Source organism: Moschus berezovskii, chromosome 21 (assembly GCF_049115385.1).
Source record: "Moschus berezovskii isolate FMDL1 chromosome 21, NW_MosBer_1.0, whole genome shotgun sequence".
In the NCBI taxonomy this organism is placed as follows: domain Eukaryota; kingdom Metazoa; phylum Chordata; class Mammalia; order Artiodactyla; family Moschidae; genus Moschus; species Moschus berezovskii.
In genome coordinates, this window is record NC_142480.1 from 56,094,034 (window position 1) to 56,108,811 (window position 14,778).

A 14,778-nucleotide genomic window follows, 5' to 3' on the forward strand; every position below is an offset into this window, starting at 1 on the left:
GTGCCTCACAGGAATGTACTTGCTGAATCTTCAGACAACCCTATGGGATGGGCACCCCCTACTTTATAAGGGAGCTGATGGAGGCTCAGAGAGGTTAGTGACTGCTCCAAACTCACGGAGCTGGGAAAGTGGAAAGGCTGGGACGTGGCCTGGCGTCACCGTGCAGCTCGTCTGCCACCTGGCCTTTGGTATAATGGACTGGCAGGGATTTGGGGGGCAAAACACACCTCTGTGTACGTGTTAGCCCTGCCCTTGCTAAGGAACCCCAGGCCAGTCCATCTCCCTGAGCCTCTTTTGGAGTCTGTAAAATGGGCGTGGCATTTTACACGCCCATATACGTGCCTGATTCACTGGATAGCTTTAAAGTGGGATGATGCTATGTGTTTTTTAATAATTTTTTTTTTCTGATGGGGTAATTTAAAAAATCTTTGTTGATTTTGCTACAATATTGCTTCTAAGTTTTTTGGTGATGCTGTGTTTTTTATGATGTTTTATGTTTTTTTGGATTTTAGCTCCCAACCAGGGATCAAACCCACACTGGAAGGTGCAGGCTGGACCACTGGACCACCAGGGAAGTCCCTGTGCTGTGCTGTCTTGGCTGCTTCAGTCATGTCAGACTCTGCGACCCCATGGACCACAGCCCATCAGGCTCCTCTGTCCGTGGGATTCTCCAGGTAAGAATATTGGAGAGGGTTGCCATGCCCTCCTCCAGGGGATCTTCTGACCTGGGGATCGAACCTGTGTCTCCTGAACTGGGAGGCAGGTTCTCTACCAGAGGGCCACCTGGGAAGCCCAGGGACGTCCCTGGATGAAATGAGCACACAGCCAGTAGAGAAGCTGGCCCCGGCAGGCTCTGGTCCTCTGCTCACCTTGGTAGCGCCATTACTTTACCCGGGCTGCAGGTGAGGGGGGCACCTCTGGGGACGGAGGCAGCTAGTCCCTGCTCCTGGATCCCGCACTGATGGGAGGAGCTGAGATGACTCCTCCTGGATCTCAGGCCAGCCCACCCCACCTCAGCCCAACCACCCTCCAGGTTCCTCCAGCACGTGGTCATCTGTTTTGGGGATGATGCCAGCTTGGCAAGGGAACCTGGACCCCTCAAGCCCCAAAGACAGAGCAAAGCAAGGAAAGTAATTTCAGAGAAGTAGGGGGCTTTGGTTGTTTAATTGCTTCCCCTTCTGCAGGCATTCACAACACTCAGCTCTCACAACACACACACCCATATGCTGCTCCCTGCCAAGTATACACACGGGGGGACACCCCCCCGTAAGGGGACACCCACCACCCACAAAGGAGCCAACGTCCGTTCAGAAAACAAACTCTGACACACAGTCCAAAAGAAAATAACAAAACAAAAAAACCCCCAAACTTTACTTGCATTTAGCCATTAATAAATAATTTACAGTATGTACACACGGTGACACTCCACACAGGTCGCAGACGCGGGACACAGTGAGGGGCCCCCACTTCCAAGCAGAACGTGATCAAACACAACCAAAATAAAGTGCTTCACTTTTTACTTCCAACATAGGGACCGTCTAAAAACCAGCAGGGAGGGGCTGGGGCCACACTCCCGCCGCCCGCCCGCCCTGCCTGCGGCTTGGCAGGGCTCCGAGGGGACCTCTTGGAGGGGGAGGCGGGGACCAGTCCGCAGCCTCCTGGGCCAGTGTATGAGAGGTCCCCGGGGTCAGCAGAGGGCGGCCGGCGCGGGGGACAGGGATGGGGGTCCGGGGCTTGCGGAAGCGGGGCCCTCGGGGGCACGGCCACGCCTTTGGGGGCGGAGCCCAGCCCGCGGCGGCCTCCTGGGGTCTCTGAAACAGCAGCGGAGGCGGGACTGGCCTGGGGCTCCTCGGATGGACAGCCTGGCTGACCTACAGTGGGGAAGTCTCCCTGTGGCCGCGGGGCTTAAGAGGAAATCTGAGCCAGCGGGGACCCTGCCGCGGATGCTAAGGGCTGAGACGTCTTCCCGCTCCTCTCCCCGGAAGGCAGACGTGTAGGTGGGCAGGGTGGGGAGCGGGGCTCTGCGGGTGGGGGCAAGCGAGGAGAAAGCAGAGGAGGAGGGCAGGCCAGCTGGCCCTCTCCGCTGGGTCCCCGGTCCACAGCCTGCGGCCCCAGCTTCCCTGCCCACCGGATCTTACCACCTGCTGGGGAGGACCAGACATCAAGGCGGTTCTCCGTGTAGAGAATTTAGAAACAAAGGTTGGACTTCCCAAGGATGGTAGACGGGAAGGGGGACGGAAGGACGGGTGGTGGGGGTAAGGGGCCAGAGCAGGTCATTGCTCAGAGCGCGTGCCAACATGTGGGGCCCGGTCACGGGGGCCCGAACCCGTGCCCAGCTTGGGGGCGCCTGGTGGTCTCTCCTGGGCTCATGGGGAGGCCATGGGCAGGAAGACACCGGGAGGGTGCAACGTTTTGGCCAAAGGGTTCCCTCAGTTTTCTACAGAAGCCAAGCATCGCCCTGGGGCGTGTCCTAAAAGCCCAGCAGGAAGGGATGCCCTGCTCAGGGGTCCAGCCTGGGCCCGCCCCCCGCCCCCGGCTTCGTGTGTGCGAGTGTGTAGTGTGTGTGCGTGCAGCGGGCGCAGGCGGCCCCGGGGGCGCGTGTGCAGCAGTCAGCCGGGCCTCTCTCAGTGCATCGCAGGGGTGGGAGCAGCTTGACATGCTGCCCCGCCCAGGGTCTCTGGTGGGGCTTAGGGGGGCTTCACGTGGGGGCGGGGGCTCTGATCTGCACATTCACACGGTGGGGTGCGCGGAGACGGGGGTGGGGGCAGCTCGTTCTCTGCACAGCTGGAGGTCACACACGTCACAGCACCCGTCGCCACCACCCCCGGTCCTGGGCCCCCCCGCGGGTGCGGAGAGGGGACACCCCACGCCCCCAGCCCTCACCAGCAGGCAGCCCAAGGCGGCGGGGAGGTAACCGTCCCCCGCGGGAAAGCCCTGCGGGGACCACGGGGCCAGCAGGAAGCCGCCGGCCCACGCGGTCCGTCCTAGGCGGCCCCCGGGAGCGCGGGGAGCAAGGCCAGGAGCAGGAGGGTGCCGAGGAGGGGCCAGGCGGCCGGGGGCGGCCCGGGGGCGGCCCCCGCCCGGCCCGGCGGCTCCCGAGTCCTCGCGTACAGGTGCAGCTTGTCCTTGTTGGAGTGAAGCATCTTGACGTCCTCCAGGGCGTAGTAGGCGGCCAGCGTGAAGTTCACGTCCCCCGTGGTGAGCAGGTCGAAGACGCAGGCCTGGTAGTACAAGTCCTCCACGGGCAGCTTCTCTTTGCACTTGGCCACGGCTGTCTCATAGGGGAAGGTGTCCGGGGCCGGGGGCGCGGGGCTGGCGGCCGGCGGCTGGGGGGCGCCGGGGCCCTCGGCCGTGCCGGCTCGGAAGGCCTGGAAGTCGATCTGCTGGTTGAGGGGGCAGCCCCGCAGGCAGAGGTAGAGGCCCTGGCTGTCGCGGTCCTCCACGGCGTTGACCACCTCCTCGGGCATGCGCACGGCGAACGTCAGGTAGCGGCCCACCTGGCGCACCACGATGGTGGTGCCGATGTACTTGGCCTGGATCTCCACGTGCTGGCCCGACACCTTCTCGGTGATCTTCAGGCTGTTGGCCCCGTGCTTGTCCCCACCGTTCTTGGAGCCGTCGGCGAAGGCGGCGGGCAGCTCGTCCATCTCAGCCTGGTACACCTTCTGGTCCACGCACTCCTGGAAGTTCTTGAAGATGATGGTGAGCTGCGGGCCAGAGGGCACAGAGACAGAGACGGCTGAGATGGTGCTGGTGACTGCGGGGGACGAGGCCCAGCCCTGGACTCATCATGACACTCTGCACCGAGCAGAAGGAAGGCAGGAGACCCCAGCACACTTCAGACTGTCCCTTCCCTGTTTTGGTCCCTCTTTGGTGAGACCTGTGCTGTTACGCATTTAATATGTTTCTTTAAGACAATTTGCTTAATTTTTAAAAATTATTATTTATAAAGGGAACTTTAGAAACTACTTTTCTAAATAGAAAAACAGCTCATTTACTATATGCAGAGGGGAATCATAAAACGACAAGCAGGCCTAATTAAAAATAAAAAGTCTTTATCCACTGTGGGAGGTTGAATAATAGCCTCCAAGATATCATGCCCTAAATCCTGGAACCTGTTAAAACTCCAATACTTTGGCCACGTGATGGGAACAGCTGACGCATTGGAAAAGATCCTGATGCTGGGAAAGATAGAAGGCAGAAGGGGAAGGGGGCGACAGAAGTTGAGATGGTTGGATGGCATCACCGATGCAACAGACATGAACTTGGGCAAACTCCAGGAGATGCTGAGGGACAGGGAGGCCTGGTGTGCTGCAGTCCATGGGTTCACAAAGAGTTGGACATGACTTGGCGACTGGACAACAATGGCAAATGGGATTTTACAGGTGGGATTAGGTTAAGGACACTGAGATGGAGAAATGATCCTGATGGACCCTAAGTGTAATCACACGTGTACTCGTAAGACAGAGTCAGGCAATCTGACCGCAGAAGAGAAGGAGGTGTCTCTACAGAGGCAGAGTCTAGAGGGACGTGGCCACAAGCCACGGATGGAAGGATGCCGGCAACCGGCAGAGGCCTGGAAGAAGCAATGAACGGACTCTCCCGGGAGCCCCCAGAAGGATTGGCCCAGCCAACATGTTGAGTTTTTTTTTTTTTTTTTAATTTAGGCTATTTTATTTATTTATTTAGGCTGAGCCAGCTCTCAGTTCTGGCATGTGGGATCTAGTTCCCTGATCAGGGATCGAACTGGTGCCCCCTGCAGTATGAGCACAGATATCTTATCCACTGGGCCACCAGAGAAGTCCCTATCTTGAGCTTTTTAAACACCCATTTCAGATGTTTCGCCTTCAGGAGTACAAGGGGCTCAATTTCTGTCTGAATCACTTAGTTTGTGGTACTTGTTACAGCAGCGACAGGAAAATGATAATGGTCCCGGGTCTGAACAAGACAGCAGGTAGAACAGAAGAGACTGATGTTTGCAGGAAGAACAAGCAGGCAAAGTCCACAGAAAGGCAGAGGCCAGCAGAGGCCACGGTGGCAGGGCTGGCCCGAGGGGTCTCCCAGCCTGGCCTTGGTAGGAGCAGGAGGAAGTGGTGGGGGAGGGAGGTCGGGGTCAGCAGAAGGGAGATGGGGGCTCCAGGCAGAAAGGGCAGCTCCGGCCAGGGGAGCTGCAGCCGGGGCAGGGGCTGCGTAGAGCTGCTGGAGAAGCAGAAGGCCAAGTAGCTCCATCAGGAACTCTCCTCCTGAGAACACAGACATGGGCTCACTCGCCGCATTTATTAATAATGTGCCCGTGCGGTGCTGCAGGGGAGGGGACAATACACCCAATTTACAGATGAAGACATTTTCGTTCAGACAGTAAAGTGACTGGCCCAAGGTCACACAGCCAGCAGGAGGCAGAGCTGGAATTGGGCTCTTGGTTTGCAGCTGCTGGACATTTTTGGTGAAAACAGTCATAGGGTGGGCAGCCTGGGACAAGGACAAAAGACAAGCAGCCCATGGAGTGACCTGTCTCGCCACCATCAAGGGTGAGACGCGTGGCTGTGCTTTCCTTCCTGATGTAACCAGGAAGACTGAGGGGGGCGGAGACGTGAGTGAAGCTGGAAGCCCCCTATGCCCGTTCCTGTTGCCAGGGGCCTGCTGTTTCACCACCGGGGGCTCTGCGTGCCTTGACGGCCACGGCACCACCCTGACCAAGGGCAGCTGGAACCTGAACTCGCAGCCTGAAGCCAGGCAGGGAGGAGGGGTGATGGGGCAAGATGGTGCCCTTGTGGGTCCTTGTGGACCCTGGCTAAAAGCCCACCCCCCAACCTCTGCAGGGCCCCCAGCCCCTGTTCTCAGGCCTTGGCCCATCACCCCAACCAGGCCTGGAGAAGAAGAGCCTCACCAGCTGGGGCACCTCGCCTCCTCGTGATGTCTGCAGGCCAAAGGGGCTTCGGCAAAGGGCAGGGCGCTGCTGACGCCGTGGGAGGTTGGCCTTGGCAGAATTCTCTGCCTGGGCCCCGGGGGCTGCATGGTGGCTGAAGGCCATGATGATGGTCTGCACCCCTCTCCAGGCCCAGAGCAATGCAGCAACGCACGATAGGAGTGTCTGGCCTAAGGGTGAGCGTGCGACAGAGTAAGGGTCCAGACCTGCTGGATGCCAAGGAGAAAACCCAGAATGGCAGCAACGGGGCAGCAGGGCAGGAGGGTCAGGGAGGGGCAGCCAGGACCGCGGGTGTGCGGTGGGCACAGGGTGGGCTTGTGCCTGCAGTTCTGTGGTGGCGGGGGGCATAGCCGGGAGCCTGAGGGGGAACTGGCCCCAGCTGGGGGCCTCGGGAGCAGGGGCTGAGGGCCCCGAGGACTGGAGGGGGCAGACTAGTGGCTACAGAAGGTTCTGGGCTGAGCAAACCAACAGGGCAGAAAGAGTGAGAGCCCGCCAGAGGCGTCCCCGGCTGCATTTTGCCACTGTTCTGCAGGTCCCCTCACGTAGTGTAAAGCCCGCGGGTGACCAGCGATGGATGAGGGCCCTCGGGGGAACACAGACCCTGTTCCTGAGAACGTGAGGATGAGGGGTAAGTTTGAGAGAGGCCGACCATATGACTTTTGGGGAACTCCAGGCCCCTGGGCCTTCCTGCGTGCTTGCCTCCATCAGAAACGGTAAAAATTAGGGACTTCCCTGGTGGCCCAGTGGCTATCACTCCATGCTCCCAATGCAGGAGGGGGCCCAGATTCGATCCCAGGGCAGGGAATGAGATCCCCCATGCCTCACAAAGATTGAATATCCCAGGTGCAAAGACAAAGACCCAGTGCAGCCAAACCAATAAATAAATATATGAAAAAAGAAACATTAAAAAACCACCTCTTGTGACTGTATGGGTGTGAAGACTGATGTAGTCCAGGCTGGCTCATGCGGGTTTTCTCCTTCGGGCTCTAAAAGGAAGGCAAGCCTTTTCATGGGTCCTAGACTCACTGGAAAAGACTCTGATGCTGGGAAAGGTTGGGGGCGGGAGGAGAAGGGGACGACGGAGAATGAGATGGCTGGATGGCATCACCGACTCTGTGGACATGAGTTTGAGTGAACTCCGGGAGTTGGTGATGGACAGGGAGGCCTGGCGTGCTGTGATTCATGGGGTCGCGGAGAGTCGGACACGACTGAGCGACTGAACTGAACTGAACTGAGACGTCTGGGGGGCGGAGGCGCTGGGGCTGCGGGGCCCCGGCGGATGAAGAGGCCGGTGGGAAGGGGAAACACCGTATGGTCCTCTCAGTACGCGAGCAGGGGCGTGTGCTCGGAAGCTGAGGCTGGAGGCGCTGTCCGAGCCACAGAGGGCGACGTCAGGGGGCCCGCGTGCCTAACTCCCTGGGCCCGGGGAATTCCGTCTCCCCATCTCCCCCGGAGGTCATAGCTGCTCTGGGGAGGTGGCCCGCTGGTTCACGGAGGGATGTCCAGGAGGGCTGCAGCCGCACCACTCCGCCCGGACCCTGCGCCTCGCCGAAGCCCACGGCGCGGCCATGCCCCCACCACCCAGAACTGCACGGGGACCCACCTCCGCTGCCTCGCCTGCATCCAAGGCTTTCAGCCCACGCGGAGGCCACCTGCCTGCGGGGGGCGCTGGGGGGGCGCAGCCAGGGTGGTCCGGGCAGTGGGTGGTCCTGCCCCCGGGGGTTGGGGGGGCGTGGCCGCGGGGCCCGGGGGTCCATGCCCGGTGCGGTGCGCAGGGCCACACAGACACACGGAGGCTGCGGGCGGGGAGCGGGCCAGCCTTCCCGCTGCCATCGGCCTCCCTGGAACAGGAAAGGCTGGTTTCTCTCCCCACCGTCGCTCGCGGAGACAGTCTGCTGGAAGGCTGACAGGCTGCTCGCCTCCTCTTGGCACCGGGGCCTGGGACTCAACCACAAGTAACAGCATGAAGGGGGCCTGTCGAAAGCGGGGCGGCCGGCTGCCAACGCGGCCACGGGCGCGGCTGCCGCTCCCGCCCCCCTCCCCGGGGGCCCGCGCCCCCCAACCAGGCGGCGGGCGGAGCCCCGGGTCATCAAACGACCAGTGGGGCCAGGCCTGTGTCCACACGCGGGCAGGAGGCAGTCCACGACCCTGTCCTCACGGGCCCGCACTGCGGGGGCGGGGGGGGGCGATGTCACGGGCCAAGCGGGTGAAAGATGCTGGGAATGCGGGTGCTCCGGGGGACCTGCGCGGGGCGGGGGCACGGAGCTCCTCTCCTCCCTGAGGCTCAAAATGGGGTGCCCCCAGCACGGCAGGAAAGAGAAAGGCAGCGCAGGGGGGTGGGCAGGAACGGGAGGCAGGCCCCACGGGAATGTCAGCCTGGGCTGGAAAACTCTAGATCCGGACTCTCCACGAGAGGCGGGGGGCGGGGGAGCAGGGCTGGGCAGCAAGGATATCACGCTCCTGGGTGAGGAACCGTGGCTGGGGAGTGCCTGCGTGCTAAAGCGCTTCAGTCGTGTATGACTCCGCGCGACCCCACGGACTGTGGCCCGCCAGGCTCCTCTGTCCATGGGGATTCTCCAGGCAAGAACACTGGAGTGGGTTGCCATACCCTCCTCCAGGTGATCTTCCTGACCCAGGGATCAAACATGTCCTATGACTCCTGCTTGGGCAGGCGGATTCCTTACCACTAGCGCCACCTGGGAATTGGGGGTCATGAAGCCGGGGCTCCACTACCTTGGGGGTAAAAGCCTGTACTCGGTCTGCTTCGGGGGTAAGCTCAGCGCCAGGACGGGAAGGAGGCCTTCCCCAGGGCTCCGGGTGGAGCCACCCGACCCCAAGACCTTCAGCATCCCGCTGCCCCAGTCCCTGTCAGGAGCACCCCTGGGGCTGATCTCTGCCATCCATCATTAACCCAGCGGTTGCTGGGGGGGAGGCATTGCCGCGCACAGAAGAGCCGTCTGGCCGATGTTTTCTGAAGCGGCGGAGGAACAAACACACCTGAGGACTGAAGGCCCAGAGGAGAACAGGCCGAGGCAGGCCGAGTGCGCTGGAAAGCAGCCACTGGTGCCTCTCGCCTGGGCACACATGGCCGGGTCTCCGCCCTAAGGCCCGGGAAAGGTTTGGCCACAGACTTGGGAGCCTGTTGCTGTTCAGCCTCCAGCAGAGCCCACGCTGCCTTCTGGCTGATGGGGAGATCAGAGAGGGCGCTGCTCAAGCACTTCTTCCGCCTGGAAGACCTAGGTGGCCCTGGGTCATGGCAGAAAGGGGCCGTCTTGATTAGGAGGCCCTGCGGCAGAGTGCCAGGCCCGTCTGGTGGCTCCGCGCCGCGAGAGGAAGGGAGGCGCTCCCGAGTCTGCTTAGGCAGCTCTGCCCACCGCGGTGCCCAGCAGTAAGCGGGCCAGAGATGAAGCGTGCGGGCCAGATGAATGAGTGAGTGAGTGGGACGCGAGAAGGAATGAATGAAGGAATAACCCCCGCTGAGAGAGGCACCGAGGGTCCACGGAGCCCAGGGTGGCATCGCGGCACTCCACGGCCAGGCACCTCGGCCTGGCCTGTAGGACTCCCTGATCAGTTTAGTTCAGTTCAGTCGCTCTGTCGTGACTGACTCCTGACAGGTGATCTAAAATCTCTCTCTACCTCGTCCCCCCCAGCCTAAGGCACCAGCAGTCCCGCCTTGCTGGTCACTGAGCACAACCCCACCCAGGTCTGTTATCACCCTTGATCCCGAAGCCACCCTGGGTCAGGTCCCCCGAGGCCCAGAGCCCTCTCACACCCTCGGGAGCCTCCCTCTGCTCCCTGCCAGGAGGGGACGAGGAGGCGGGGTCCCCTCCACGGCATGTTTGCTGCTGGATTTAGAAGCCACAGCCTCAGGCTCCCGACACTCATTTATCTTGGCTCCTGGGAGAAAGGCGGGTAGGGGAAGGGGCCGCAGAGAGCGCAGCCAGGACCTTGCCTTGGACCCCCATTGGTCTGCAGAGGGCTGGGCGTGGGGAAGAGGTGAGGCCGCCCACCAGGCTTCATGGCCCGGGGCCAGAGGCCTGTGAGAGCACCCACGGGGCCACGGCCTGCTTGTTTTCTACCCAGCAGCTGGTCCCCAGAGAGATCCCTGTGGGCAGGCAGGGGCCACCGGAGCAGAGGGAGGTGGCAGGAATTTTCCTGGCGGCCAGGTCACCTCGGTGTCCTACCCCGGGGTGTGGAGGGATGAGAAGGAACAGAAACACCCTTGTGGGCCAGCCTGGCGCTGCTCCACACACTGCCCTGCAATGTGCTCTTCTTGGCAAAATAGACCCACTGCCAGATCGGAAGCCCTGGGGACTCTGAGGGCCAGGCCCTGGGGAGGCAGAGGTGTCCCTGTCGCCTGGGCTCCGATCACCCTGGGTCTCCTGGACTTGAGAACATGTCCTCTGGCTGAGTCTGAGTCTGAGGTCATGGGAGATCCTCCCTGCAAACGGGGTGGGGAAGAGTCTGGAGGGGACTGGAATGTCCCGTTGCCTGGGCCCGGGCCACATCGGGGCTGCCTCTGGGTGGGGCTCTGAGAGCAGCACTTGAGTACTACCACCCAGACACTGAAGCCTCCCTGGATCAGAAGACGACTGGCTCTTGGCAGCCTCAGGGGCTTCCAGGTGGGAACCACCTCTCCTGACAACAAGAACCTGCCAGGCTCTAGAGTCCCCTGGCCCGGATGAAATCCTAGCATGGTTTCCAGCTGAATGCACTTAGGTGGAGAGGCCACTTTCCCTCTTAAAGCCTCAGTTCTGGATGTGTCAAATGGAGGTGCCCCAGCTGGGGAGGCTGCCTGGGTGGCCCCTGGAGTGCCCAGTGGGCTGATGCCCTGTCCTCACTTGTTCCCTCTTCCTGATGCCCCCAGCAGCATCCTGCAGCCCTGTCCTCCAGCCAGCATCTTTAACGCCCTTCATGCCCCAGAATCACTGGGAGCTTTAAACAAAGAACACATCTGATTCCCACCCAGATATCTGGTGTCAGACTGGCTTGGGGGCTCCAGAACCACTATCATCTAAAATCTGCTCAGTTTGTAAACGTGCAGCTGCAATGGGAATCCCTGGGTAGGGCCGTCACCTCCAGGAGGCTCAGGCCCATTTGTCTGGGGTGGGGTTTGACCCCTATTGGACAGAAAGTGCAGTGATGACAACGGTGGAAACATACCTGCATAGAGGCTCCTCTTTATCAGGATTTGACACTGGACTTGTACCGAAATGCAGTTTGAGGCAAGAGAAGAATACTCCAAAAGTTTGAAAGTGAATGCTCTGGGAGTGTTTCTAAACTTTCCGGACCATTAACCCCAGGAAAAAACCCATCTTACATCTGAACCCAGTGTGTACACACATGAACAACAGAAGCTAGGTTTCCTAAATGTTTTCTCTCCCACCTACAAAGCATCCACAAATCACCTTTAAGGCAGGCTCCGTTTTCCTATCTTGTTCTACTCTGCCCGCCCAGCCCCCATCCCCAACAAATCTATGCCTATGTGCTAGCTTGTGACCCTAGACAGCTGATTTCAAAGACCCCTAGTGGCTGGTGGCTGGTAGTTAAAGGAACATCCCACTCTAGGCAAAGGGCAAAGGTGGTTCCAGGGTGTTTTGTTGTTTAGCCGCTAAATCATTTCTGACTCTCTGCCACCCTATGGACTGTAATCTGCCAGGCTCCTCTGTCCATGAAATTCTCCAGGCAAGAATACTGGAGTGGGTAGCCATTCCTTCTCCAGGGTATCTTCCCAACCCAGGGATCAAACCCATGTCTCCTGCATTGGCTGGTGTATTCTTGACTGCTGGGCCACCAGGGAAGCCCTCCAGGGTGGTTTGCTGTGTTGTGCTGTGCTTAGTTGCTCAGTTGTGTCAGACTCTTTGTGACCCCATGGACCGTAGCCCGCCAGGCTCCTCTGTCTATGTGATTTTCCGAGCAAGAATACTGGAGTGGGTTGCCATGCCCTGCTCCAGGGGATCTTCCCCACCCAGGGATCGAAGGGCAGGTCTCCGGCATTGCCGGCAGATTCTTTACTGTCTGAGCCACCAGGGAAGGCCAAGAATACTGGACTGGGTAGCCTATCCCTTCTCCAGGGGATCACCCAGGAATCAAACTCAGGTCTCCTGCATTGTAGGCAGATTCTTTACCAGCTGAGCTAGGAGAAAATTCCTGCCTAAATAATCAGCTCGTTGACTGACAATAAGAAAATGTTGGGTGCAGGAGGCGTCTGGGTCTAGTAGGGGAAAGTCTGGGCCCTCCTGATCCTAGGGCCTGGTGCTGTGACACCCCACCCTTCCCCCGTCCCCCATACCTTGCTGGTGGCAGTGGCCGGCGAGCCGGGCAGCACCGGTGTGTTGGTGACCTGCACGTTCAGGTAATTATTGTCGATGAGCGGCCAGGCGCCCTGCACCTTGCAGGTCTGGAAACGGTCTGTGAAAGTCCGGAGGTGCGGGTCCCCGAAGAGGCCGCAGTGCGTGTAGTTGGGGGCGGCCGCGCGGTTGTGGAAGCTCTTCTCGTAGTGGCAGATCTCCGGGCTGTCCGAGCGCTCCTGGCTGTCCCCGGGTGGCGGCAGCGTGCGCAGGTGTGGCTGTGCCGTGGGGCCATCCTTGGAGCAGTTGTGCTGGCTCATGAGGTCCTCGATGCCATGGACCGCAGAGTGGTAGGCCAGGTCCCCCCGGCAGGTACGTGCAGTGCGCCGCGTGCACAGCGCGTAGGTGCGGAGCGCCGCGCAGAACTCGGGGGCGTCGTCGGCGGCCGGCGCGTGGCTGCCCGCCGTGGCACTCCAGAACTCAGAGTTGCACTTGAGGATCTTGCACGAGGAGGAAGCTGCGGGGACAGGAAGAAGGGGGCGCTTTCAGGTTGGAAATGGTGAGCCCAGGCCTCTGGAACCCCCCGCCCCCCCGCCGCGGGCCAGAGCGGCGGGCACGTGCAAGGGAGGAAGGAGGCCTCTTCCCAGGTCCCGCAGGTGGGAGGTGATCCAGTGCAAGATCGGGCCTGCCTACATTCCTTAACGACCCTGGGTGGCCAGCCCTCCACAGGCTTAAAGGGTTGGGAGTGCCCCTATTTTCCCTATTCCAGCCCAGCCCCCCAGGCTTTCTGCCCACCCTTGTGCCTTTGACACATTCACAGCAACAGCAATCTGGGTGCGAATGAAGCCCCACTATTCAGTATGGGTTCCGATCTCTGCTGCTGTGTGACCTTGCACGAATCACTTAACTTCTCTGTGCCTCAGTGTGTGCTCAGTCCTGTCCAACTCTGCGACCCCAAGGACTATACAGCTCACCAGGCTCCTCTGTCCATGGGATTTCCTCGGCAAGAATACTGGAGTGGGTTAGCCATCCTCTTCTCCAGGAGATCTTCCCCACCCAGGGACTGAACCCACGTCTCCTGCATGTGCAGGTGGATTCTTTACCACTGAGCCACTTGGGAAGGCCACCTGCCTCATCAATCTATCTACAATGTGGCGTAATAATAGTATCTACCCTACGTGGTTGCTCAAAGTGCGAAAGGACTTACCCCTGCATGGGGCACAGAGCAGAAGCTCAATGAATGCTGGCCACTGGGATTAGTCTATTGGCCCTGGTTCCCTGGCTTCCTCTACAGACTAAGGGCAGCTTCCCTGTCAGTAATGTAGTTCCACACACCATTATCCTGCTGTGGACAGCAAGCTGGGAAGCAGCTGAGAGTGATAACCTTGGATGTGCTCCAATTCATGCTTTTTTTTTTTTTCAAGGTCACTCACAAGCTTTGAGACCTTAGTGATAATTTTATTGTTGTCACTAAGTTGTGCCTGACTCTTTGCAACTGCATGGACTGTAGCCCGCCAGGCCCCTCCGTCCATGGAATTTTCCAGCAAGACTGCCAGTGGGTTGTTGTTTCCTGGTCCAGGGGATCTTCCCCACCCAGGGATTGAACCCACGTCTCCTATGTTAGCAGGAGGAGTCTTTATCACCATCCCACCTCGTGCCTGAGACCTGTGACTTTAACACACCTGAATTGTGCACCCCCCCCCCACACACACACACATGGAAGCTGCCCTTTCCCACCCAGCCTCCTGGGTTCTTCTGTAGAGCTCGTGGAGACTACACGTGGCAGCAGGAGGGAAGCTTCTACACTGACTTCCAGGGGCACAGGGACCAGCAGACCAGCTAGGAGGCCCAGCGTTTGGTGTCTCAGCCCAGTCAGCAGAGGAAGGGGGGCTCAGGCTCCAGCCACCCCTGCCTGGGCTGCTAATCTGGCTCTTAACCATGGAAAAGTCTATTTACTTTCTGATACTGGCTACCTGAGGCGAAGAGCCGACTCACTGGAAAAGACCCTGATCCTAGGAAAGACTGAGGTCAGGAGGAGAAGGGGGCAACAGAGGATGGCATCACCGACTCGATGGACATGAGTTTGAACAAACTCCAGGAGACAGTGAAGGTCAGGGAAGGCTGGTGTGCTGCAGGCCATGGGGTCGCAGAGTTGGACATGACTGAGCGACTGAACAACTGGCTTTTCACCTATACAATCAAGTGGGGATTAAAAGCAGGGACAGAAATCCATGGGGGCTGGCTTCCAAAAGCACCGTGCAGGCCGTTGCCTGGCCCTGTGCCTGGACAACCTATCTTGAGGCACTCACTCACCTCTGCAGGAGCAGACACCATGCTCCTGGAGCAGATGTGGCCTGCCTAAGTCACACATCTCGGAAACAAGATGCTCGTCCTAACATCCAGGCTTTTCCTCTAACGTGACCTGAATTTGTCACACTGCTGGTAAACAAGGCCATTTCATGTGGTATCTGGGTAAGCAGTCTTCTTTCAACTTGAGAAGTTATGTATTTACTTAAATATGTATTGGGGAAAATAGATTGGACAGGAGAGCTACAGATTTCC

The 14,778-nt window shown here is 59.5% G+C and overlaps 1 protein-coding gene across 1 annotated transcript in view; it reads right to left on the reverse strand.

Annotated features, from left to right (window-relative positions):
- Positions 1–1,332: 1,332 nt before the first annotated feature.
- Positions 1,333–14,778, reverse strand: part of RGMA (repulsive guidance molecule BMP co-receptor a) — a 49,148-nt gene continuing 35,702 nt past the window's right edge. The window contains exons 3-4 of the mRNA XM_055417731.2: positions 12,219–12,733; positions 1,333–3,707 (exon numbers count right to left, since the gene is read on the reverse strand). Of these exons, the coding sequence (XP_055273706.1) occupies positions 2,985–3,707; positions 12,219–12,733 (1,238 nt within the window). The 3' untranslated portion in view covers positions 1,333–2,984. The remainder of the gene's footprint in view (positions 3,708–12,218; positions 12,734–14,778) is intronic.